This window comes from Odontesthes bonariensis, chromosome 22 (assembly GCF_027942865.1).
Source record: "Odontesthes bonariensis isolate fOdoBon6 chromosome 22, fOdoBon6.hap1, whole genome shotgun sequence".
In the NCBI taxonomy this organism is placed as follows: domain Eukaryota; kingdom Metazoa; phylum Chordata; class Actinopteri; order Atheriniformes; family Atherinopsidae; genus Odontesthes; species Odontesthes bonariensis.
The window spans coordinates 220638-246262 of NC_134527.1; the positions used below are offsets into that span (position 1 = coordinate 220638).

The following is a 25625-nucleotide window of genomic DNA, read 5'->3' on the forward strand; positions in this document are numbered from 1 at the left end:
TTGAACAAGAATGAATCAAAGCAAGTAAACCATCAGCTCCTTTCAAAACTGAAGTCACACAGTGCTCTACAAGACAAAAAGCACAGAATCAAAGCATGCAGTTTGAGACAAACTGTTTGTAAAAATGGGCTATACAAATAAAATTGCCTTGCCTATACAGCACAAAAACCTAACAAAAAATCCTCTGCCATTGCAGGCCCAACTTACATCAACATGCATATTAATTAAAATAATTTAACACATATTGGTCTCTGACCAGCCGACCACAGTCGTCATCCGGGAAGATGGCAGGAATGTCCCAGTCTATGAGAGCTGGCACTCTGGGGGCCCTCTCCTTTCTCATTGTGGAGGACAGCACAGGCCACAGTGATATCACATGCCCTGTCTGGGCTGACTCTCAGGTGGTGCAGACACTGAAAGCGTGCCTTCAGTAGGCCAAATGTCATTTCTATCCGGGCCCTTGTTCTGGCATGGGCATGGTTGTATGCCAGTTGTGCCTCCAGAGGGTCTGCAAATGGAGTGAGCAGAAAAGGCTGGCAGGCATACCCTCTGTCACCCAGCAATACACCCAGGAATTCACCTGTGAACACAAAATGTTACCATCACAACCTCATAAGTAGTGACACTCTTAACACAGCCATGATGTTAAAAGTGGTTATCAATAGAGGTTCTGTGGCTCACCTTGTGATGGGCGCCGATAGATCTCTGAGTTCTGAAACACTCGGGAGTCGTGGACCGAGCCGGGCCACTTTGCCACAACATTACTGATCAAATAGTCAGCATTGCAGACCATCTGAAATGATAAGATGTTAAACCAATTAATGCACAGTACAGGCAATGTACAGTGTTCATTAATTAAGTCATGTTCACCTGTACATTGATGCTGTGGAAGTTTTTCCTCTTCACAAAATCCCCCTCATGGCCACCTGAGGGGGATTTTATTTGGATGTGTGTGCAGTCCACTGCACCAATGACATTGGGGAAACCTGTAATACGATGCAATGAGTATCTTACTCTGAATGTTAACATTGTAATTGTAACTGTAATTATTTTTCTTTAAATTCTTACCTGCAATCCTATAGAACTCCTCCTTGATGTCACAGAGTCTTCTATGCCCAGGGAAGGAGATGAAGATGCTTGCAAGTCCTTTAATTGCGTTTTTTTTTTCACTGCTAAAACAGTACAGGCAACGTGTGGGCAGGCACATTCTTAATAAAAAGTTGCTGCCATGTCCATTTTGGTTGCTTGCTTGCGCTTGACTCAGAGCGCGGATCTCGAAAACACATGAGAAGCTATACAGAATCATCCGCGGCGGACAGCACAGCTTTATGCCACGCACACAGGCTCCACACGCATCGCGTCTGCAATCATAACTCATCAGGGGAAATCACATTTTGCCAATATTTTAGAGACCCCCCAACATTTCCCAAATCATGTTTTCGGGGGGGTCTCGTGTCAGTTTCAGGGGGGTCTCGGATCCCCCGAGTCCCCCGTAGTTCGAACACTGCCTAATTGTGATAGTTTCAGTGGAGTGGTGAGTGTGATTTGTGCACTACTTAGGCATTCAGGCGGTCAGCAATGGTTTGCCACGCTTGCTCCCTTTGTTTTTTAACTGTGGCAGTATTTCCTTTTTGTTTTATTTTCTCCGTCACCTCTTCATAGGTTTCCATTAATAATTATTGCTCCGCTGGGGAGAAATACGCCGCCCTTGTTGCCATGGTGAATCAGTGAATCTATGATCGATCGTGGGGTCTATTTAAGAAAGCCGTGTGCAGCACTTATCCAGGATCGCTTTCACCTGGCTTAATGAATCCGTGTCTGCTCATCCTGGATTGGCCTTTGTGCAACCAACTGAGCCTGGGCGCCCATGTTTTGGATTCCTTAAACCTGGCTAAGTAACTCATCCTGGATGTCTAAATCCTACTTTTGTGCAACGGGCCCCAGAGAACAAACACACAAACAAACAGACAAAACAAGCAGAGAACAAACACACAAACAAACACACAAACAAACAAACAGAACAAACAAACAAACAAACAAACAAAAACACAAACAAACACACAAACAAACAGAGAACAAACAAACAAGCAGCAGCAATCTCATATAATACAACTGTGGATACAGATTACCTTAAACCACAGGACAGCACAACAACTGATTAGCGAGCATGCTACTGGGCTAATGAATGTGTGTGTGTGTGGCCCCTCCGGCTCTTTGATATTTTCTAATAGTGAGCATTTAAAATTGAGGGGCAGGCAACCTTGTGGAACTGGGAGCGTGGCCCTCCGGGCAGCCTACATACCCAAAGAGCCCCGCCCACCAGATACCACTCAGTGCTATCGCCCCCCAAAACCTAATGTGTGTGTGTGTGTCTCATGAGTAGTGATGTTTAAAGTGTAATTAAAACAGGGGCGGGGGGCTGCAGGGTGTAGCAAAGGTTAGCTTTGACCTGTGCAGGTGAGCTGGAGGTGGTGCTGGGCAGGAGCTATGCTAACGTTAGCATTAGCTTTGATCTCTACCTGTGCAGGTGAGCTGGAGGTGGTGCTGGACCGGAAGCTGCAGCAGGACGATAACCGCGGCCTGGGTCAGGGCGTCACCGACAACAAACTGACAGCGAGCGTCTACCAGCTGCTGCTGGAGGACAGAGGGGGCGGGGCTTCGGTGAGGGGGCGGGGCTCCCTTTGTTTTTTATCCTTCATTTCTCAGGTCTCTTGTTTGACTCTTTTTTTTTTTTTTTTCCTGGAAGGAAGTGGGAGGAGCCTCGGTTGAACACCTGTCTCTGCTCGCCCACCTGGCCTCGCTGTCCCTCTGCCACCCGCCCATCACCATGGTTGCCCCGAGCGACAGCCAGCTGCCAAAGCTCGGCCGCTTCCTGCCGCTCAGCGTTTCGCTGCCGTGTGACCTCCACCTGCTGAACCTGAGGACGCTGGAGGACCCGCAGGTGAGAACAGGCTGATTCTGCTTCCTGGTTTGGCTCCTCCCAGGAACACTGTGATTGGTTAAAGATTTTAGTTCATCACTTCTCTGATAAACAAATGTTTGTGTCAACAGGAAGCTCAGAGCCCGTCACAGGAAGTGGCTCTGCTCCTCCACAGGAAGGGCTTCGACTGCAGCTCCACCCCTGAGCCGCTGCCACAGTGCACGTGGAGTGTGCACGAGGAGGTGAAGACAACGCACACTCGTTTTTATATTATTATTTATTTCTGTTTTCAAAGGTTCAGAATTCCTTTTGGTTTTCTCTGACTTTTTAAATTTAACCGTTTTCTTCTTCTTCTGTGGTGTTGTTAGTTTAATCAGCTGTAACTTCTTCTTCTGTGGTGTTGTTAGTTTAATCAGCTGTAACTTCTTCTTCTGTGGTGTTGATAGTTTAATCAGCTGTAACTTCTTCTTCTCTGGTGTTGTTAGTTTAATCAGCTGTAACTTCTTCATCTGTGGTGTTGTTAGTTTAATCAGCTGTAACTTCTTCTTCTGTGGTGTTGTTAGTTTAATCAGCTGTAACTTCTTCTTCTGTGGTGTTGATAGTTTAATCAGCTGTAACTTCTTCTTCTCTGGTGTTGTTAGTTTAATCAGCTGTAACTTCTTCATCTGTGGTGTTGATAGTTTAATCAGCTGTAACTTCTTCTTCTCTGGTGTTGTTAGTTTAATCAGCTGTAACTTCTTCTTCTCTGGTGTTGTTAGTTTAATCAGCTGTAACTTCTTCTTCTCTGGTGTTGTTAGTTTAATCAGCTGTAACTTCTTCTTCTCTGGTGTTGTTAGTTTAATCAGCTGTAACTTCTTCTTCTCTGGTGTTGTTAGTTTAATCAGCTGTAACTTCTTCTTCTCTGGTGTTGATAGTTTAATCAGCTGTAACTTCTTCTTCTCTGGTGTTGATAGTTTAATCAGCTGTAACTTCTTCTTCTCTGGTGTTGATAGTTTAATCAGCTGTAACTTCTTCTTCTCTGGTGTTGTTAGTTTAATCAGCTGTAACTTCTTCTCTGGTGTTGTTAGTTTAATCAGCTGTAACTTCTTCTCTGGTGTTGTTAGTTTAATCAGCTGTAACTTCTTCTCTGGTGTTGTTAGTTTAATCAGCTGTAACTTCTTCTTCTCTGGTGTTGTTAGTTTAATCAGCTGTAACTTCTTCTTCTGTGGTGTTGTTAGTTAAATCAGCTGTAACTTCTTCTTCTCTGGTGTTGATAGTTTAATCAGCTGTAACTTCTTCTTCTCTGGTGTTGTTAGTTTAATCAGCTGTAACTTCTTCTTCTCTGGTGTTGATAGTTTAATCAGCTGTAACTTCTTCTTCTCTGGTGTTGTTAGTTTAATCAGCTGTAACTTCTTCTTCTCTGGTGTTGATAGTTTAATCAGCTGTAACTTCTTCTTCTCTGGTGTTGATAGTTTAATCAGCTGTAACTTCTTCTTCTCTGGTGTTGTTAGTTTAATCAGCTGTAACTTCTTCTTCTCTGGTGTTGTTAGTTAAATCAGCTGTAACTTCTTCTTCTCTGGTGTTGTTAGTTTAATCAGCTGTAACTTCTTCTTCTGTGGTGTTGATAGTTTAATCAGCTGTAACTTCTTCTTCTCTGGTGTTGTTAGTTTAATCAGCTGTAACTTCTTCTTCTCTGGTGTTGATAGTTTAATCAGCTGTAACTTCTTCTTCTCTGGTGTTGTTAGTTTAATCAGCTGTAACTTCTTCTTCTCTGGTGTTGATAGTTTAATCAGCTGTAACTTCTTCTTCTCTGGTGTTGTTAGTTTAATCAGCTGTAACTTCTTCTTCTCTGGTGTTGATAGTTTAATCAGCTGTAACTTCTTCTTCTCTGGTGTTGATAGTTTAATCAGCTGTAACTTCTTCTTCTCTGGTGTTGTTAGTTTAATCAGCTGTAACTTCTTCTTCTCTGGTGTTGATAGTTTAATCAGCTGTAACTTCTTCTTCTCTGGTGTTGTTAGTTTAATCAGCTGTAACTTCTTCTTCTCTGGTGTTGTTAGTTAAATCAGCTGTAACTTCTTCTTCTCTGGTGTTGTTAGTTTAATCAGCTGTAACTTCTTCTTCTCTGGTGTTGATAGTTTAATCAGCTGTAACTTCTTCTTCTCTGGTGTTGATAGTTTAATCAGCTGTAACTTCTTCTTTGGTGTTGTTAGTTTAATCAGCTGTAACTTCTTCTTCTCTGGTGTTGATAGTTTAATCAGCTGTAACTTCTTCTTCTCTGGTGTTGTTAGTTTAATCAGCTGTAACTTCTTCTTCTCTGGTGTTGTTAGTTTAATCAGCTGTAACTTCTTCTTCTGTGGTGTTATTAGTTTAATCAGCTGTAACTTCTTCTTCTCTGGTGTTGATAGTTTAATCAGCTGTAACTTCTTCTTCTCTGGTGTTGTTAGTTTAATCAGCTGTAACTTCTTCTTCTGTGGTGTTATTAGTTTAATCAGCTGTAACTTCTTCTTCTCTGGTGTTGTTAGTTTAATCAGCTGTAACTTCTTCTTCTCTGGTGTTGTTAGTTAAATCAGCTGTAACTTCTTCTTCTCTGGTGTTGTTAGTTTAATCAGCTGTAACTTCTTCTTCTCTGGTGTTGTTAGTTTAATCAGCTGTAACTTCTTCTTCTCTGGTGTTGTTAGTTTAATCAGCTGTAACTTCTTCTTCTCTGGTGTTGTTAGTTAAATCAGCTGTAACTTCTTCTTCTCTGGTGTTGTTAGTTTAATCAGCTGTAACTTCTTCTTCTCTGGTGTTGATAGTTTAATCAGCTGTAACTTCTTCTTCTCTGGTGTTGATAGTTTAATCAGCTGTAACTTCTTCTTCTCTGGTGTTGTTAGTTTAATCAGCTGTAACTTCTTCTTCTCTGGTGTTGTTAGTTTAATCAGCTGTAACTTCTTCTTCTCTGGTGTTGATAGTTTAATCAGCTGTAACTTCTTCTTCTCTGGTGTTGTTAGTTTAATCAGCTGTAACTTCTTCTTCTCTGGTGTTGTTAGTTTAATCAGCTGTAACTTCTTCTTCTCTGGTGTTGTTAGTTTAATCAGCTGTAACTTCTTCTTCTCTGGTGTTGTTAGTTTAATCAGCTGTAACTTCTTCTTCTCTGGTGTTGTTAGTTTAATCAGCTGTAACTTCTTCTTCTCTGGTGTTGTTAGTTTAATCAGCTGTAACTTCTTCTTCTCTGGTGTTGATAGTTTAATCAGCTGTAACTTCTTCTTCTCTGGTGTTGTTAGTTTAATCAGCTGTAACTTCTTCTTCTCTGGTGTTGTTAGTTTAATCAGCTGTAACTTCTTCTTCTCTGGTGTTGTTAGTTTAATCAGCTGTAACTTCTTCTTCTCTGGTGTTGTTAGTTTAATCAGCTGTAACTTCTTCTTCTCTGGTGTTGTTAGTTAAATCAGCTGTAACTTCTTCTTCTCTGGTGTTGTTAGTTAAATCAGCTGTAACTTCTTCTTCTCTTGTGTTGTTAGTTTAATCAGCTGTAACTTCTTCTTCTCTGGTGTTGATAGTTTAATCAGCTGTAACTTCTTCTTCTCTGGTGTTGATAGTTTAATCAGCTGTAACTTCTTCTTCTCTGGTGTTGATAGTTTAATCAGCTGTAACTTCTTCTTCTCTGGTGTTGTTAGTTAAATCAGCTGTAACTTCTTCTTCTCTGGTGTTGTTAGTTAAATCAGCTGTAACTTCTTCTTCTCTGGTGTTGTTAGTTTAATCAGCTGTAACTTCTTCTTCTCTGGTGTTGTTAGTTTAATCAGCTGTAACTTCTTCTTCTCTGGTGTTGTTAGTTTAATCAGCTGTAACTTCTTCTTCTCTGGTGTTGTTAGTTTAATCAGCTGTAACTTCTTCTTCTCTGGTGTTATTAGTTTAATCAGCTGTAACTTCTTCTTCTCTGGTGTTGTTAGTTTAATCAGCTGTAACTTCTTCTTCTCTGGTGTTGATAGTTTAATCAGTTGTAACTTCTTCTTCTGTGGTGTTGTTAGTTTAATCAGCTGTAACTTCTTCTTCTCTGGTGTTGTTAGTTTAATCAGCTGTAACTTCTTCTTCTCTGGTGTTGTTAGTTTAATCAGCTGTAACTTCTTCTTCTCTGGTGTTGATAGTTTAATCAGCTGTAACTTCTTCTTCTCTGGTGTTGTTAGTTAAATCAGCTGTAACTTCTTCTTCTCTGGTGTTGTTAGTTTAATCAGCTGTAACTTCTTCTTCTCTGGTGTTGATAGTTTAATCAGCTGTAACTTCTTCTTCTCTGGTGTTGTTAGTTTAATCAGCTGTAACTTCTTCTTCTCTGGTGTTGTTAGTTTAATCAGCTGTAACTTCTTCTTCTGTGGTGTTGTTAGTTTAATCAGCTGTAACTTCTTCTTCTCTGGTGTTGATAGTTTAATCAGCTGTAACTTCTTCTTCTCTGGTGTTGATAGTTTAATCAGCTGTAACTTCTTCTTCTGTGGTGTTGTTAGTTTAATCAGCTGTAACTTCTTCTTCTCTGGTGTTGTTAGTTTAATCAGCTGTAACTTCTTCTTCTCTGGTGTTGTTAGTTTAATCAGCTGTAACTTCTTCTTCTCTGGTGTTGTTAGTTTAATCAGCTGTAACTTCTTCTTCTCTGGTGTTGTTAGTTTAATCAGCTGTAACTTCTTCTTCTCTGGTGTTGTTAGTTTAATCAGCTGTAACTTCTTCTTCTCTGGTGTTGTTAGTTTAATCAGCTGTAACTTCTTCTTCTGTGGTGTTATTAGTTTAATCAGCTGTAACTTCTTCTGTGGTGTTGTTAGTTTAATCAGCTGTAACTTCTTCTTCTCTGGTGTTGTTAGTTTAATCAGCTGTAACTTCTTCTCTGGTGTTGATAGTTTAATCAGCTGTAACTTCTTCTTCTCTGGTGTTGTTAGTTAAATCAGCTGTAACTTCTTCTTCTCTGGTGTTGTTAGTTTAATCAGCTGTAACTTCTTCTCTGGTGTTGATAGTTTAATCAGCTGTAACTTCTTCTTCTCTGGTGTTGTTAGTTAAATCAGCTGTAACTTCTTCTTCTCTGGTGTTGTTAGTTTAATCAGCTGTAACTTCTTCTTCTCTGGTGTTGATAGTTTAATCAGCTGTAACTTCTTCTTCTCTGGTGTTGATAGTTTAATCAGCTGTAACTTCTTCTTCTCTGGTGTTGTTAGTTTAATCAGCTGTAACTTCTTCTTCTCTGGTGTTATTAGTTTAATCAGCTGTAACTTCTTCTTCTCTGGTGTTGTTAGTTTAATCAGCTGTAACTTCTTCTTCTCTGGTGTTGTTAGTTTAATCAGCTGTAACTTCTTCTTCTCTGGTGTTATTAGTTTAATCAGCTGTAACTTCTTCTTCTCTGGTGTTGTTAGTTTAATCAGCTGTAACTTCTTCTTCTCTGGTGTTGTTAGTTTAATCAGCTGTAACTTCTTCTTCTGTGGTGTTGTTAGTTAAATCAGCTGTAACTTCTTCTCTGGTGTTGTTAGTTTAATCAGCTGTAACTTCTTCTTCTCTGGTGTTGTTAGTTTAATCAGCTGTAACTTCTTCTTCTCTGGTGTTGATAGTTTAATCAGCTGTAACTTCTTCTTCTCTGGTGTTGATAGTTTAATCAGCTGTAACTTCTTCTTCTCTGGTGTTGTTAGTTTAATCAGCTGTAACTTCTTCTTCTGTGGTGTTGTTAGTTTAATCAGCTGTAACTTCTTCTTCTCTGGTGTTATTAGTTTAATCAGCTGTAACTTCTTCTTCTCTGGTGTTGTTAGTTTAATCAGCTGTAACTTCTTCTTCTCTGGTGTTGTTAGTTTAATCAGCTGTAACTTCTTCTTCTCTGGTGTTATTAGTTTAATCAGCTGTAACTTCTTCTTCTCTGGTGTTGTTAGTTTAATCAGCTGTAACTTCTTCTTCTCTGGTGTTGTTAGTTTAATCAGCTGTAACTTCTTCTCTGGTGTTGTTAGTTTAATCAGCTGTAACTTCTTCTTCTGTGGTGTTGTTAGTTAAATCAGCTGTAACTTCTTCTTCTCTGGTGTTGTTAGTTTAATCAGCTGTAACTTCTTCTCTGGTGTTGTTAGTTTAATCAGCTGTAACTTCTTCTTCTCTGGTGTTGTTAGTTTAATCAGCTGTAACTTCTTCTCTGGTGTTGTTAGTTTAATCAGCTGTAACTTCTTCTTCTCTGGTGTTGATAGTTTAATCAGCTGTAACTTCTTCTTCTCTGGTGTTGATAGTTTAATCAGCTGTAACTTCTTCTTCTCTGGTGTTGTTAGTTTAATCAGCTGTAACTTCTTCTTCTCTGGTGTTGTTAGTTTAATCAGCTGTATCTTCTTCTTCTCTGGTGTTGTTAGTTTAATCAGCTGTAACTTCTTCTTCTCTGGTGTTGATAGTTTAATCAGCTGTAACTTCTTCTTCTCTGGTGTTGTTAGTTTAATCAGCTGTAACTTCTTCTTCTCTGGTGTTGTTAGTTTAATCAGCTGTAACTTCTTCTTCTCTGGTGTTGTATCATATGTTTTCTTCTTCTTTGGTCATTTCCAGGTAAACTTGGACGATCTCTTCTCTCCTCTTCGGTTCCGGTCGGTGCAGCGGTCGGGTTTCACTTTGCTGCGTGAGCACGACGAGCCGGCGTCCCAGCAGCAGTCGCCGCGCATCGCTCGCCTCCGGCCGATGGAAATCAGCGCTTTCCGAGTGCAGCTGGACTGAAAAACACATTTTAGCATTTTTTGCCCAGAGCTGCTGCAGCCAATGAGTTGAGACTTCGTGAGAGCTGAGCGACCAATCAGAGCACAGCTCAGCAAAAAACGGACTGAAAGTCGAACACTTTAAACTTTTATAAGAATTTAAAAATGTCAGCTGTTACACAGGAAACAGGAAGTCAGGATTTTCAGGATAAGAGCCATCCAACGTCAGATTATTTATTCATGGTGAACAAACACTGAAGCTGAATCTGTTGCTACGGCAACGCAAAGGGACCAATCCAGTGATTTTCTTGGTGAATGTCAGTGAGCGTGTGCGCTGAAAGCGATCGATTGGTTTATTGATCTGTTCGTGGTGACGTTGATTCACACGTTTTAAATGAATGTTGCTGTGAAAAAGGGAATTCTGGGAAAAATTGTCTATTTTTTTAGGATCAGATTTTCTGTAAACTGGTGAAATGATGAAGAATATGTTTTTACTTCTGTGAATTTATTGAAAATGTTTACTTGTTTATTTTTGGGGGGAAATTGGTGTTTAAATACAAAATAAATTATTCTTTAATTCTTTATTTAGTTTGTTTCTTTTGGCAGGAGGTTGTGTGATATTTTATTTCAGCCATTTTTAACATTTTCTTTTTCAAAACAAAAACTAAGAAGTGAAATATTGGGGGGGCGGGGCTTCAGGGGTTAAGACAAAATCAGGTTACCTGGCTTTAAGCTTCTTTCACCTCTTCTTCTTCTCCTTTGTGATTGTTCCACCTGTAACTACCAACCCAAACAGTCACACATCTGGATTCAGGAAAACTTCTGTAATAAATGTTTTTATCCACAGATCACACTTAAAGAAAATTCACTGAACAAAGGTCCAGAACAGCAAAAACGAGAACATCAAACAGCTGATTCCATGACATCACACAATCATAACTTCTGTTAATCATTCTGGTTTCTGGTTCTGGTTTCTGGTTTCTGGTTCTGGTTTCTGGTTCTGGTTTCTGGTTCTGGTTCTGGTTTCTGGTTCTGGTTCTGGTTTCTGGTTTCTGGTTCTGGTTTCTGGTTCTGGTTCTGGTTTCTGGTTTCTGGTTTCTGGTTCTGGTTTCTGGTTCTGTTTCTGGGTTCTGGTTTCTGGTTCTGGTTTCTGGTTTCTGGTTTCTGGTTCTGGTTTCTGGTTTCTGGTTCTGGTTTCTGGTTCTGGTTCTGGTTTCTGGTTCTGGTTCTGGTTTCTGGTTTCTGGTTCTGGTTTCTGGTTCTGGTTCTGGTTTCTGGTTTCTGGTTTCTGGTTTCTGGTTTCTGGTTCTGGTTTCTGGTTCTGGTTTCTGGTTCTGGTTCTGGTTTCTGGTTCTGGTTTCTGTTTCTGGTTTCTGTTTCTGGTTCTGGTTTCTGTTTCTGGTTTCTGTTTCTGGTTCTGGTTTCTGGTTTCTGGTTCTGGTTCTGGTTTCTGGTTCTGGTTTCTGGTTTCTGGTTTCTGGTTCTGGTTTCTGGTTCTGGTTTCTGGTTCTGGGTTCTGGTTTCTGGTTCTGGTTCTGGTTTCTGTTTCTGGTTCTGGTTTCTGTTTCTGGTTCTGGTTTCTGTTTCTGGTTTCTGGTTTCTGGTTCTGGTTCTGGTTTCTGGTTCTGGTTTCTGGTTCTGGTTTCTGGTTTCTGTTTCTGGTTTCTGGTTCTGGTTCTGGTTTCTGTTTCTGGTTCTGGTTCTGGTTTCTGTTTCTGGTTCTGGTTTCTGGTTCTGGTTTCTGTTTCTGGTTTCTGGTTCTGGTTTCTGGTTCTGGTTCTGGTTTCTGGTTCTGGTTTCTGGTTCTGGTTTCTGGTTCTGGTTTCTGGTTTCTGGCGGCTGAAGTCCAGCAGCAGGTCGCAGACGCAGCTCATCATCCACCAGGTAAGAGCTCTCACACACGGTTCCCTCGGAGGATAAACTCTGAACCTGAGTTTCCTCTGAGAGTCCTTCGGTTTCACTCGGATCGGACTATTTCTGTTCAGTCTGACGGAAACTGTGAAGAAGCTTATTTTCAGAAACTAAAAGTTTAAACTCAGAGAAATCAGATTCTTTCTCTCGTTTTTATAGATTTGTTTCGGTTTGATTTCTTCTTAATTTTCTGTTTATCCCCACATTATTTATTTCTGTGATTCTTTGTAATGTTTCAGTTTGTCTCCGCCTCGTTATGCTAATGAGGGGGCGGGCCCTCAGACTGTGTCATCTGTCAGCTTCTCACTGATTGGCTGATCATCAGGAGCAGAAAAAAAATATTGGGCAACTTTTTCAAAACTTAAAGGGCGTCGCCGTGGCGACGCCTCAAAGTTCGATGACTCGCCATCACTCGACACAAGAAATGAAGTCGCTTATAACTTCCACAAAAAAGTCATGGTCCAATGCCCACAGGAAGGCGGCCATTTTGGATGTAAGGTGCGTTTTGGTGCCATTTTTGCCCGATTCCACGTCTTGCATATGATTGAACTCCTCCTACAGATTTAATGCTACAGACTTCAAACTTAGCCAGGTTACTCTGAAGACATGGGGAGAGAGAATCATGGAGAAACTTTTCCAAACTCTGAACGGTGTGGGCGTGGCCAGGCGGTGAAAATCGTGTGATGGCGTTTGTGGTTTGAAAGCCTTATCATCATCTCAAGGTCATGAAACTTGGCACACACGTCCACCCTGACGACCTCGTACGTATGTAAAGAGTATCATGTGTGGGCGGAGCTAAATGGCTCAGTGGCGCCCCCTAGAAATGTTCAAAAACCCCTCCGCATTGGGGTTATTATGTGTTTTTTTATGTTTGTTTTATTATGTGTATCTCTGTCTGTTCGTGTGTCTGCAGGCTGTGCTGCGGCGCTCCTGAACATGGCGTCCTCCGATCCGTCTGCTCTGATGGACATCAGTCCATGGCGTTCGCCGCTCTGTTCCGGGCGCTGTTCAGCAGCGGCGAGCCGGAGATGAAGCAGAAGGTTTCGGAGTTTCAGAGCATCTCTGCAGACATGAGGGCGGCGCAGAGCAGGGCCAGCCTGCAGAAAGGGGCCGGAGCTCTGACCGCCGCCATCGGAGGCGCGCTGGCAGCCCCCTTCACCGGAGGCCTGAGTTTGGTGGCCGCCGCCGGCGCCATCGCCCTCGTCGGAGGCGTGGTCACGATCGTTGCCGCAGACGATTCAAAGTCGACGAAGGAGAGAGAAGATGCAGAGAAGGTGAAGAAGCTGGGGAAAGAGCTGATGAAGCTGGTCAGGCCTCTGAAGAGGAACCTGCTGGAGATAAAGAGCCTGTGTGAGAAGCTGGACGAAGACTCGGCCCACAGCCAGGCGGACGCCGCCCTGGAAGCTGTCGCACAGTTCCAGTCGATGCTCAGAGAGCTGCAGGCGCTGAGGAAGGGCAGCGGGCCCGAGAAGGCGGTGGGAGGAGCCAGCGGGCCCGAGAAGGCGGTGGGAGGAGCCATCATCCAGGCTGCCGGGCAGGGGGGGAGGGTCCTCAGGGAGCTGGCCGAGATGAAGGAGGAGCTGGGGGACTTCACAGAGGAGTGAGTTCGGTCCTGGTACCAGCAGCACAGGACCAGGACCAGGACCAGGACCAGGACCAGGACCAGGACCGTCTCTCCTCACCAGAAATACATCTTGTGGCAGAACATAAACGTGTTTGTTTTACAGATTGTTGTTTCTTCCATTAAACTGACCTGTGTTCCCTTTATTATCTATTTAATTTATTTAATTAAATATCTAATTTAATTAATCATTATTATTAATTATTTATTATCGGTGTCTTCACTGTGGATTTGAACAGCCGCTGGTCTGTTTTCATGGAAATACATCGAGAATCAACAGTAACTGAGGTAAATCATTTAAATCCCTGAACTCGTTAATGTGGCTCATTTATTCCTTTTCCTAAATATTTTCAGCCGTGGACGCTGTCCTGTATTGTTATCGTGTTTAAGACAATAAACCCGGAGATTAAAACACAGACTGAAGTCAAACCCATAAACTGTCGGTCTCTCATGCCCAGGTCAGAGTGTTCTGTTCAAGGAAATTACAGACGATGTATGTGTCCTGAGTTCATATGAGTCACATCCTCTAAGACACAGTTTCCTCTCACAGCAGCATTAATTCCACCTTCCTCTTAACATCTGCACACATCAGAGCTCTGACACTACGAGTCTGAGTGTGACGGGTGCACTCAGACTGCATCAGGCAGATAAATAAGATATAATAATCTGTCTAAAAGACTGTAAGTCTGTACTTTATCAGGGTCGTAACAAACCGTGCTGTCTGCTAGAAAGGTTCCTCCTGTAAACATATAAATGTATTTATTTCTACAGCCCTTTACAGACAATCCTTACGGTGTACCAAAGTGCTTTACAGCAGGTAATAAATAAAGAGAAGAAGAAGTAAAAACTAATAAAAACAATAAAAGAACAGTGAAAGCAATAAAATACAACAAAATAGAATAAGATGAAAGTGTCATCATACTGCTGGGTATTAAAGCCATCCTAAATAAGCAGGTTTTTAGCCCAGATGTGAAGAGGCCCAGGTCAGAAATAAGACGCAGCTGGACGGGGGGCTTATTCCAGAGCCTGGGGGCAGCTTTGGGAAAAGGCTCGCTCACCCCAGGGTTTGTATTCTGACCTGGGCACTTCCAGCAGAAACTGATCTGCTGACCTCAGAGCTCTACCAGGACTGTTAAAAGCTCAGATAAATACGACGGGGCGAGGCCGTTAAGAACTTTAAAAACCAACATTTACCTCAGAGCTCTGCCAGGACTGTTAAAAGCTCAGATAAATACGACGGGGCGAGGCCGTTAGGAGCTTTAAAAGCAAGCATTAAAAGTTTAAAATCAGTTCTATAAAGGACAGGAAGCCGGTGGAGGGAGTTAAGAACAGGAGTGATGTGCACACGTCTGTTGGTGTTGGTTAAAGACGGGCAGCAGCGTTCTGCACCAGCTGAAGGCGGCTGAGAGAAGACTGGGAGACGCCCACATAAAGAGCATTAAAACAGTCTGACCTTGGACTTATTAGGGCACGGATGGCTTTCTCAAGGTCATGACCACTTAAAAACATTTTAACTTTGGCCAAAACTAGTCCTGATGACATTGTTCATTTGTTTGTCCAACCTCAGGTCAAAGGTCAAAGGTCACTCCCAGATTTCTGACGGTTGAACTGAGCTTTGAAGACGAGGTGCCAAAGCCAGCCGTCACAGTGTCCCCGAACACAATGCATTCAGTTCTGTCATCATTTAAATGGAGAAAACTTGCCAGGAGGACGTTTTCTCGGGGATCCTTGCCTCAACATGGCGACGTCATCGTTCGAAGCCACGCCCACCGCCTGTATACCTGAGACCCCTGGTTTGTGTGGCGGCCAGCACTGTTACTGCTACCACAGTAGTGCCTAGACCTGCCACATTCATGCTACAAAATACCCGCTCACTAAATAACAAAGCCTTACTCATCCATGGTATCATCATCATCTCTTAAAGAAAACTGGACTTTCTCTGCCTGACTGAGACATGGCAGAGTCAACATGAATTCATCACACTTAACCAAGCCACTCCCCCTGGATATTCCTATATTCAAAAGCCTCGCAGCTGTGGCCGCGGCGGTGGGCTGGCCGTCATACACCGCACAAACATCCCAATCAAAGAAATTCCAGTAAACATCACATCATTTGAGTGCCTTCACTTCATGTTGGCTGGGGCTAAACAGCTCCAGGTGGTCCTTGTCTACCGCCCCCCAAAAGCCTCCACCTGCTTTTTACTGGAGTTTTCTGAACAACTGGCCTCCATCTGCCCCATGTCCCCTACCACCATCTTACTTGGGGACTTTAACATCCACGTGGACTCTTGCTGTTTCCTCGCTGCGGACTTCTTGTCAGTGCTGGACTGTTTTAATTTCACACAGCATGTACAGGGCCCAACACATGCTAAAGGGCACACTCTGGATCTGGTATGCTGTGCTGGCTTGACCCCCTCCCAACTCCAATGCAGAGACCTGGCTGTTTCTGACCACCATGCCATCCTTTTCTCAGTCCCTGTGCCCCTCCCCAAGCAGTGTATAAAGCGGTGTGTATTCCTACACTGGCAAACCCCCTAGCGATCAACCTCGCTACCCACCCTCCAAACCACACAGTCGACGGCCTGGTGGAACACTACAACACTGCTCTCACCCTTAGCCTGGACTCCGTTGCCCCTCTCATCACCAGATCTGTCTCCTTTGCTCGCCCTGCCCCCTGGTTTACCCAAGAGCTCCGGAGGTTGAAGGTTACTGGGCGCCGGCTCGAGAGGCTCTTCAAAAGATCTGGTCTCACTGTCCATCTTGAAGCCTACAGGGACCATGTTCAGAGCTATAAAGAGGATCTCTCCCGGACAAAAACACAATACTACTCCACACTCATCAACAATCAACAAAACAATCCCAAAATGCTTTTCTCTACCATCAACCGCCTTCTTGACCCTCCCGATGCCCCCCAACCTTCTGATGCTGCTGACCTCTGCTCCAGATTCCTGGATTTTTTCCAAGAAAAAGTGGATACCATCCATCAGCAGCTCCTGATGCCTACCTCCCCCCCATTGCCCACGCTACATCGGCAGGAGGATACCAACCACCCATCTGTCTGCTTTCCACTGTGCTGCTTCTCCTCTTTTTCCCTGTTGGACACCAACCAAGCCTCCGACCTCATCACCAAAGCCAGGACTTCATCCAGCAGGCTAGACCCACTGCCTGTGACCCTGGTGAAGGCCTGTCTCTCCACCCTCTGCCCCTTAGTGGTGACCATCATTAATGCATCACTCAGCTCTGGTGTGGTACCACTCAGCTTCAAAACGGCAGCTGTGATTCCAACCCTCAAAAAGCCAGATGACCCTAAAAACTTTCGCCCGATCTCCAACCTCCCCTTCCTGAGTAAGATCTTGGAAAGAGCAGTGGCTGCCCAGCTCCAACACCACATGTCCCACTATGAGCTCTTCAAACCCCTCCAGTCCGGTTTCAGAATCCACCACAGTACTGAAACCGCCCCTCCTGGTCGCTGCAGATAATGGTCTTATCACCATCCTCATCCTCGTAGACCTGTCTGCAGCTGGAAACAATACATCACTCTGAAAGGTTCCAACTCCATCACTGCAGCAGTTAACCATGGCGTCCCCCAGGGGTCTGTCCTGGGTCCCCTTCTTTTCCCCCTAGGGCAAATTATCCGAAACCATGGACTCAGTTTTCACTGCTATGCTGATGACACTCAGATGTACATCAGCACAAACCCCTTCTCTCAGCTCCCACCCACGCAACTCAACAACTGCCTGCAGCAAATTAAAGCTGGGTTGACCTCTGACCTCCTCAAACTCAACAGCAGCTCATGGTGGTGGCCCCGGCACCCCTGCTGAAGAAGGTTGGTGATCTGGCCCTGGTCATAGATGGCTGTTCCATCTCTCCATCACCAGAGGTACGGAACCTGGGTGTCATCCTGGACTCCACTCTCTCATTTCGGTCCCACATCAAGAGTATCACTAAATCTGCCTTTTTTCACCTCAGAAACATCTCAAGACTCCGGCCCTCATTATCTGACTCAGTAACAGAGACCCTCATCCACTCGTTTATCTCCTCCCGCCTGGACTACTGCAGCGGTGTCCTGTCTGGGCTACCCAGTGAGGCCCCTGACAGGTTGCAGTATGTCCAAAACTCAGCTGCCAGGGTGCTAACTCACACCAAGCCCTGGCAGCACATCACCCCCATCCTAAAGCAACTTCACTGGCTCCCAGTCAAAGCAGCATCACCTATAAAATCCTTCTCTTGACCTACAAATCTCTCCACTCACTTGCACCTAAGCAAATCTCTGATCTCCTCCACCCCTACTCCCAGCCACGGCTTCTCCTCAGACAAGGACCTACTTTCCGTTCCTCGTACCAGACTTAAAACATGTGGAGATAGGTGTCAAGGTATCAGTAATGTAAATGGTGCATTACGTAGTCACTTACTATATACAGGAAGTAACGCAAGAGTTGGCCAGTTAGACTTACGAGACCTGAGACATGTATGTTGATGTGCGAGTTGTGAATAAAGCACACAAGTCGAGTTCAATAAGCTGTGTCAGCCAACAGTTTATTTGACAATAGGGCCTTCTGTTCAGCTTCCCCTACCCTATGGAACAATCTGCCACTGCACATCCGTTCTGCCCCCTCTCTACTACAGTTAAAAAATAATCTAAAAACACATCTCTTCTCCATGTCCTACTCTTCTTAAACCCACCCCTCCGGCCCTACCCTTCCCCCCTTCTTTTCTCTTGTTATTTTGACCAATTTCATCAGATTACACACACTCCTCCTGTCCAATCAGTCCATGCCTTTAAGCCCCACCCACAGTCACGTGACACGGTCTGCCTGCTGTTTCCTGTTCAGAACCTCACAGCTCAGAGAAGCTGCAGCTGCGGTGATTAGCCTGTTCAGTCCTTCTGGGGTTCCCGCCCAAAATGTATTCAGTTACAAACTCTGAGTCAGCAATCTTAGTATCATAGTTGTGTGACGTCCTCAGCGCCGGATCAAACCGGTTGTTCCCCTCCCACCTCCGGTGTGCAGGTGGCTGAATGTTTCCAAACCAGTTTCACAGGAAAAACAAGGAAGCTGCCGTTAAAATGGGTGTGACTGGCTTCAGATGGGGCTGGTGCACATATGAGCATAAATACGTTCAGCATCGTTCGCCTTCTTCACACCTTCAGAGATCATGGGAGTTCGAGGTTTGCACAAACTGATTCAAGAGTCGAACATCTTAACGGACTTTGAAGTAAGTGGCAGTAAAGTTGTGATCGATGGTCCAGGTCTGTACTACCATTTGTACTATAGAGCCGAACCAAAGCTGGACCAGCGCCATGGAGGAGATTATTCTGCTTTCAGAGACGAGGTCGGGAGGTTCTTTGATGCTCTGCGTCGCTGTGACATCACACCGTACGTCCTTCTGGATGGAGGCCACAAACCCCAAAAAGAAGAAACTCTTAAATCACGACTAAGAGATAAAGTTTCAAAAGCAACACGACTGGCAGAACCAGGTGGTGAGAGATCACGCGATGAGATCTTACCGCCTCTGGTGAAAGACGTCTTCATACAGCTGTTAAGGGACAGGCGGGTGGAGTTTGTGCAGAGCTCTGGAGAGGCCGACCTGGAGTGTGCTCTGCGGGCCAATGAGAGGAAATGTCCTGTGCTGTCAGACGACTCAGACTTTTACATCTTTCATGTGCAGGAAGGTTTCCTTCCTCTGAAAGAGTTCCAGTGGAAACAGGTGAGGGATGAAAGAATTCCTGCCAAACGCTACAGAATCACAGACTTCTGTCAACGTTTCCAGATACGACCTCGTCTCATGCCGGTCTTTGCTGCGCTGACAGGAAACGATTATTCCAGATTACAACAAGCTCCTCTGTCTCAGAAAGACATTCTCAAGCTTTTGAGGACTTTAACCCCAGATGTGGAAGGTGAATCGGCTCTGAGAGAAGTTTTAAGGTTCTGCAGTGAAGAAGAGATCCGACCTTTCCTGGATTCCGTTACAGAGTACGACTTGGTGGAGCCTGCGCCTCCCAGCCTGCCTCGTTGGATGGGTGATGCAGTTCAGACGGGGATACTAACCTCCTTCGTCACATCTGTGATGAACCACAGGACGATGATGCTGACCCCGCTGGTGGAAAACTCCTCACAGCCCAGCAGCTACACAGCAGCTCTCAGGATCAGACAGTACTTCTACGGACTGTTGGTGGGACAGCAGACGTGCACTGAATATGACCGAGATGGTAAAGACATCACACATAGAAGCATCTCACCTGTCCTGGCAGGGGTGACCATCGATGACCTGCAGCATCTGGATAAGGTAAGGAGGTCGAGTCAAGCCGGAGTCTGATGACAGTGTTCCATCTGAGTAATGAGATGGTAAAATACTTTGTTTACCCCAGAAGGAACTAACAGGAAATGTAGAATATTATTTGAATGTGGGTGTGTCCACAGCTTGGGGGCAGAAAGGTGTTACATGGGGCTCTAAACCTCCGTGAACCTCCGACACTGGAAGGGATCCCCGACAACCTGAAGCTGCCCGTCTGTGTGACCATCTTCTGGTTGGGGTACCGCCAACAGAAACACCCAGGACCTTGGAGCGCCCCCGTCCTGCAGGCCATCTTATTGGGGTTCGTCTATGGAGCAGATGACTCAGGTCGGTCCCTCAGTTTTAGGGCTGAGCAGGTGAAGGTTCCAGAACAAGTTCCGATCGTTTGTGTTGTTCTGCTCGTTCTGCAGATGGCGAGTTCAAGAGGAGGATGAGAGCCTTGAGGGATGAAGGTGGGGGCAGCCCCCTGCACTCGAATAATGCTCACGCATTCAACCAATGGCAGTGCTGCATGAGGCAGAGCCTCCATCTGAACCAGCTGCTGAGTTTCCCTCTGCCAGAACCGGACTGTGCTCGGTAAGAACCAGACTTACACTGTGTAAGAAGTAGGGCTGGGCGCGTTACCTCGTTATTATCGCGTTAACTCGTTAACACACAACTGATAGCAGCAAGTCATTCAAGGAAACAGACAGTGGAGCGAGGCTTCTACATAAAAACTACAGAAAGATGCTGATGTTAAAAGTGTGTTTGCACAACAAATGTTATGGCACTTTCATTCATATGGCAGCACATTTAAAATAAAGCTAAATGCTAAAAGCTATACACTACTTTTGGATTAATTTTTGGATTCTGCGTACAAATGTGATTAATCGTGATTAATCAGGGAAATCATGCGATTAATCGCGATTAATCAGGGAAATCATGCGATTAATTGCGATTAATTAGATTAAACATGTTAATCGTTGCCCAGCCCTAGTTAAAATACAGAAGTGCTCTCAGTGAGACAGGAAGTGATGCTTCGTCTGAGTCGTGTTGTTGTTCTCAGGCTTTGCTGCGGACCTCTGTTACACCGGCTGGCAGAACTGGAGGCAGAAACAGTGACGGAGCTGCAGCGTCTGATGGATGAAGAACAGAGAGGATTACTGGAGGCTTTACGGGAGGCCACAGAGACGGGAGGACCATGGGAAGTGCAGAAGAAAAAAGGTGGAAATGGGAACAAAAGGAAAGGTGCCGATGCCGATGCCAAAACGAGCCCGAAGAAGATGAAATGGAGCTGAGTTTTCTGTCGGTGGTGGAACCAGAGAAAGTTTCTCACAGAGTTATTAATTTATTTTACGGCTTTAAGTCTTCCAAAAGTCATGAAAATCTGATTGGGCTCAGTTTTTTATTCATTACGGGTGCCAACATTAGACATATTACTCTGTTGCCAGACTCTTACTATTTTAGAGGCCTTATAACTCAGCCATATGAAATCACAGAGACCTCATTCAAAGTTTATATGTGACAGAAGACTCTCGGCTTTAACTGAACCAAAGGGTTTGTTGATACATCATACAGCTTTGACACAACGGCAGTTTACGTTTTAAGAAGACTACATCTCAGCTGAGGTGTAGTCGGCCGAGATGTCATTTCGAGCCAATTTTGATACTGCACCAATTCCTCGAACAAATGTCTCTCATGTCCAAAATATCTGCCCGATCTGGATAAATTTAACTTCAAAACACAGGTATTTTTGTCCTCTTTCCCACAAAGTCAAACTCATTGAGCTCTGCCTCACAGATTCCTCACAAATCGCCTCTGAGCGCAGAGAGTCGGCCCTCCAGCTGACATTCCGCCCATTATAAATGCCTGAAATCATGAAATTCAGGTGAAAAAGGATTTTAAAACTGCCATAAAAAATTAGCCACACATAGTAGCCGAATAAAAATTACACCGCTGGCTTCTGCCGTCTCTTGGGGCGCTGACGATTAAAAAATGATTCGGATACGACTTTTACTTTTCGAACAGCGACCGTTTGTTCGAGACATTCGAGTGCAGTCAAAATTAGAGTTCCATTTTAAGAAGCCATAGTGAGCGTACATGTCAGAGACACAGACGAGCCTCAATCTGATCCGCTTTTCTCCTTTAAACTGATAGTGAGGGGAAGTTTGAAAATACTCACAATGCAATGGGAAAATGCATTGAAAAGCACTTACCGAGGCCATTTTGAAAATGCCATAAAAGCTGTAGAAGAAGTCATAAAAATATTATTCAAAGCGGCTCCTTAACTTTGTGGTTTTTATTTCCTGTTCTTCTTACATCTTTTACATCTTCTTGTATGTCTGTGTACTCGACAGAAGCTGTGTAATGAATAATCTGACAAATATCACTGTAACATTTGTATTTCATGAATAAAGTAACATGAAATAACTCAGAGTTAAAGCTGCATTTGTGTCTGGTTCAGTGGTGTAGTGGTCCCTGGAGAGGTGGGTATACTCTCAATTGTGCCCCAATTTTTTAAGAAGTCCAGAAAAATTAACCGTTTTAGATACAGTGACATGTAAGACTACTCTATTTAGTTTACCCAAAAATCTGTCAGTAGTATTTACTCACCATTAGAAAACTATCATGACTTGATCAGGTGCAGTTTGTAGCTGTTTCTGGTCCCACAAGCAGCCTGCAAGAAGGTCAAATATATTCAACATGAGGCAAATAATGGTGTTTCAGGTCATTTTTCAGCATTTAGAGAAATAAAATACTTAAAATCTGAAGTTGACAATGCATCCTTGTTCATATTTCACCAAAAATCATTCCCTTCCAAACATCAAAACCAATCAGATTATACACATTATGCTGCCTAGGTTTTGTTTCCTGCGCTCGTGGGCGGAGTAAGAGGGAGGTGGGTTTGGCCACATTGAGCCAGGTAGAGGCACAGGTGATATATGTTCGTGGGTGATTTAGTTCAGCATGGAGAATCCGGGGGAGCCTCACGCAGCAATCTTTTCGATCGTGACTCGTGAGTAAATGAATGAAATGTTTGTTTTGAGTTAAATGAAACCTTGGAATAAACAAGCATAAAGATGACGGCATGCAGTGATTGATGTTTTTCGTGGACACTCATCGAAACCCTACTGAGCCCCCCCAGATAAGTACCACTTAACTATTGATTGTGGAAAGTTACTACAATAAATCGAAAAGACTGGAGTGAGAATTAAAGCGATAGTTCGGAGTAGATCCACCCTGGGGTCATTTGAACCGTGACATCCAGCCAAGTAGCCCACCCGAAGTTTTTCCGATCTTGGCTGAACATCAGCTGAGTTACTGAGTTATCCCGAATAGCTTTGTACAAGCGCTAACGGACCCTGGCAGTATCTCCAAAATTACCACACTAAAATCACATGCCATGACACCAAACTTCTACAGTAGTACAAATATGGTCTGTTCTCACAAAACGATGCATTTGGAAGTTTGAAAATAGTCCAGGAGTTTATTATTATCAACACAAGCCTGATAGCTTCTCTGCTGCTAAAGCTGCGTCGACGTCACTTCAGGGAGCTGGGAGCTTCAAAGTAAGATGAGGGTTGATCTACTACTGTAGACAACAAAGTATATGCTATATATTCTACATGATTTTTTATGAATTTTTATGTTGTAGAGTTGTGAAATTATTTTATCAATGGAGAAATTGAGCAGCCTTGCTTTGTTGTCTACAGTAGTAGATCAACCCTCATCTTACTTTGAAGCTCCCAGAAGTGACGTCGACGCAGCTTTAGCAGCAGAAAAGCTATCAGGCTTGTGTTGATAATAATAAACTCCTGGACTATTTTCAAACTTCCAAATGCATCGTTTTGTGAGTACAGACCATATTTGTACTATTGTAGAAGTTTGGTGTCATGGCATGTGATTTTAGTGTGGTAATTTTGGAGATACTGCCAGGATCCGTTAGCGCTTGTACGAAGCTATTCGGGATAACTCAGTAACTCAGCTGATGTTCAGCCAATATCGAAAAAACTGCGGGTGGGCTACTTGGCTGGATATCACGGTTCAAATGACCCCAGGTTGAATCTACTCCGGAGTATCACCTTAACTCAGCGGTGATATTAAACCCACGAACCGAGCAAAATGATTAAAAAACAGACGTGTTTGGAAAGCTTCTTCCCTGTGAGGAGACGGAAGAAGAGGCTGTGACCACCAAAAAAAAGAAAGCTGATTTTGAGTTTAAGCGTTACCATAGCGACCAGAGAGCGTTAGGAGGCAGAGTCGTTATATCAGGAGGACGCTGCTAATAAAGTTACATACAAGTACACAGTGGATTCAAGTTTATTATTATATTTACTAAATACCACAGAGTCTGTGTTGGTCGTATCGTTTTATTTTGTAGTATTTATCCGCCACACCGTGAAAATATTGTCTGACAATAAACCGGTCCATGAGGCAAAAAAGGTTGGAGACCGCTGCCGTATTGAACTCAAACGAAGCGAACATGCACATTAAAAAAAAAACCCACAAACACAAATGTTGACATGAACATAAGAGGGTTAGGGCTCAGGAGCCGCGGGTTGGCCACCCCTGGTTTAAAGCCTCTGAGGGACCACGGAGTCGGATTAGCCGATGGAGTAGCATACCGAGGCCCTTACAGTAAGGCTGTTAAAGGTGGCCCTGAACATGTTAACCTCATTAAACACTCATTAAGTACTCTGAGACCTCCATCTTTATCAGAAACATGCAAAACTTAGAAATGTGTCAGCTGGGTGTTAAAGTGAGTCCTCCTCCGCCAGGTGTGGATCCCGTGTCCTCAGTGTCGGCAGAACACTCCCAGGCCCAGAGGCGGAGCCGCGGGTCTGGACCTGGATTTGGCCGCCTTTCTGGGAGTGAAGGCCCAGCAGACCTGCACCTCCTCCTGCTCCTCGTCCTCCTGGAGCTCCAGCCGCAGGGAGGGGACGCCGGCTGCACACACGGCCCAGGATGGCAAGCTGTGGCTGGGGAAGGAGGCTGCAGATGACAGCTGGTCCCACGGAGGCTTGGCCGAGCCACGCTTCCATCGCTACAGCAACTGCTGCCCGCCGTCGTCCTATTGGCTGTGCTGCTGGTTCTGCTGCCCTGGGCGGGACTAACGGGGGGGGGGGGGGGGGGGGGGGGGTGGACCAATGGGAGTCTACCAGTGAGACAGGAATGGACCAATTGCTTTGTTGTTCTCCTAACTGTTATATTATAGGGACCTGTTCTCTCTAACTGTTATATTATAGGGATCTGTTCTCTCTAACTGTTATATTATAGGGACCTGTTCTCTCTAACTGTTATATTATAGGGACCTGTTCTCTCTAACTGTTATATTATAGGGATCTGTTCTCCTAACTGTTATATTATAGGGACCTGTTCTCTCTAACTGTTATATTATAGGGATCTGTTCTCTCTAACTGTTATATTATAGGGACCTGTTCTCCTAACTGTTATATTATAGGGATCTGTTCTCTCTAACTGTTATATTATAGGGATCTGTTCTCCTAACTGTTATATTATAGGGACCTGTTCTCTCTAACTGTTATATTATAGGGATCTGTTCTCCTAACTGTTATATTATAGGGACCTGTTCTCTCTGTTATATTATAGGGATCTGTTCTCTCTAACTGTTATATTATAGGGATCTGTTCTCTCTAACTGTTATATTATAGGGATCTGTTCTCTCTAACTGTTATATTATAGGGACCTGTTCTCTCTAACTGTTATATTATAGGGATCTGTTCTCTCTAACTGTTATATTATAGGGATCTGTTCTCTCTAACTGTTATATTATAGGGATCTGTTCTCCTAACTGTTATATTATAGGGACCTGTTCTCTCTAACTGTTATATTATAGGGATCTGTTCTCTCTAACTGTTATATTATAGGGACCTGTTCTCCTAACTGTTATATTATAGGGATCTGTTCTCTCTAACTGTTATATTATAGGGACCTGTTCTCCTAACTGTTATATTATAGGGATCTGTTCTCTCTAACTGTTATATTATAGGGATCTGTTCTCTCTAACTGTTATATTATAGGGACCTGTTCTCTCTAACTGTTATATTATAGGGATCTGTTCTCTCTAACTGTTATATTATAGGGACCTGTTCTCCTAACTGTTATATTATAGGGATCTGTTCTCTCTAACTGTTATATTATAGGGATCTGTTCTCTCTAACTGTTATATTATAGGGACCTGTTCTCTCTAACTGTTATATTATAGGGACCTGTTCTCTCTAACTGTTATATTATAGGGATCTGTTCTC

At 43.7% G+C, this 25625-nt stretch overlaps 2 protein-coding genes across 3 annotated transcripts in view; both read left to right on the top strand.

Moving 5' to 3' along the window:
* The window catches only part of man2a1 (mannosidase, alpha, class 2A, member 1), a 32372-nt gene extending 22236 nt beyond the window's left edge, over positions 1-10136 (top strand). Inside the window, exons 21-24 of one of the 2 annotated variants that reach the window (XM_075456139.1) lie at positions 2528-2661; positions 2747-2941; positions 3052-3162; positions 9410-10136. In XM_075456139.1, coding sequence (XP_075312254.1) covers positions 2528-2661; positions 2747-2941; positions 3052-3162; positions 9410-9574 — 605 coding nt within the window. In that variant the 3' untranslated portion in view covers positions 9575-10136. Of the gene's footprint in view, positions 1-2457; positions 2662-2746; positions 2942-3051; positions 3163-9409 lie in introns of those variants that run through there. The other variant, XM_075456140.1, reaches the window with a different exon arrangement.
* A 7782-nt stretch (positions 10137-17918) lies between these two features.
* On the top strand, positions 17919-21792 carry LOC142372957 (single-strand DNA endonuclease ASTE1-like). The gene is made up of 4 exons (XM_075455983.1): positions 17919-19368; positions 19503-19704; positions 19788-19953; positions 20423-21792. The coding sequence occupies exons 1-4, from the start codon at positions 18238-18240 to the stop codon at positions 20652-20654; spliced, it is 1731 nt and encodes a 576-aa protein (XP_075312098.1). The 5' UTR covers positions 17919-18237; the 3' UTR covers positions 20655-21792.
* The last annotated feature ends 3833 nt before the right edge of the window (positions 21793-25625 follow it).

What these genes read in the sequence shown, in the direction of transcription:
- LOC142372957 (XM_075455983.1), top strand. Translation starts at nt 18,238, where the DNA reads ATGGGAGTTCGAGGTTTGCACAAACTGATTCAAGAGTCGAACATCTTA. An exon ending in CTATGGAGCAGATGACTCAG is followed by an intron (nt 19,705 to 19,787) that starts GTCGGTCCCTCA and finishes CTCGTTCTGCAG; the next exon opens with ATGGCGAGTTCAAGAGGAGG. An exon ending in CCAGAACCGGACTGTGCTCG is followed by an intron (nt 19,954 to 20,422) that starts GTAAGAACCAGA and finishes TGTTGTTCTCAG; the next exon opens with GCTTTGCTGCGGACCTCTGT.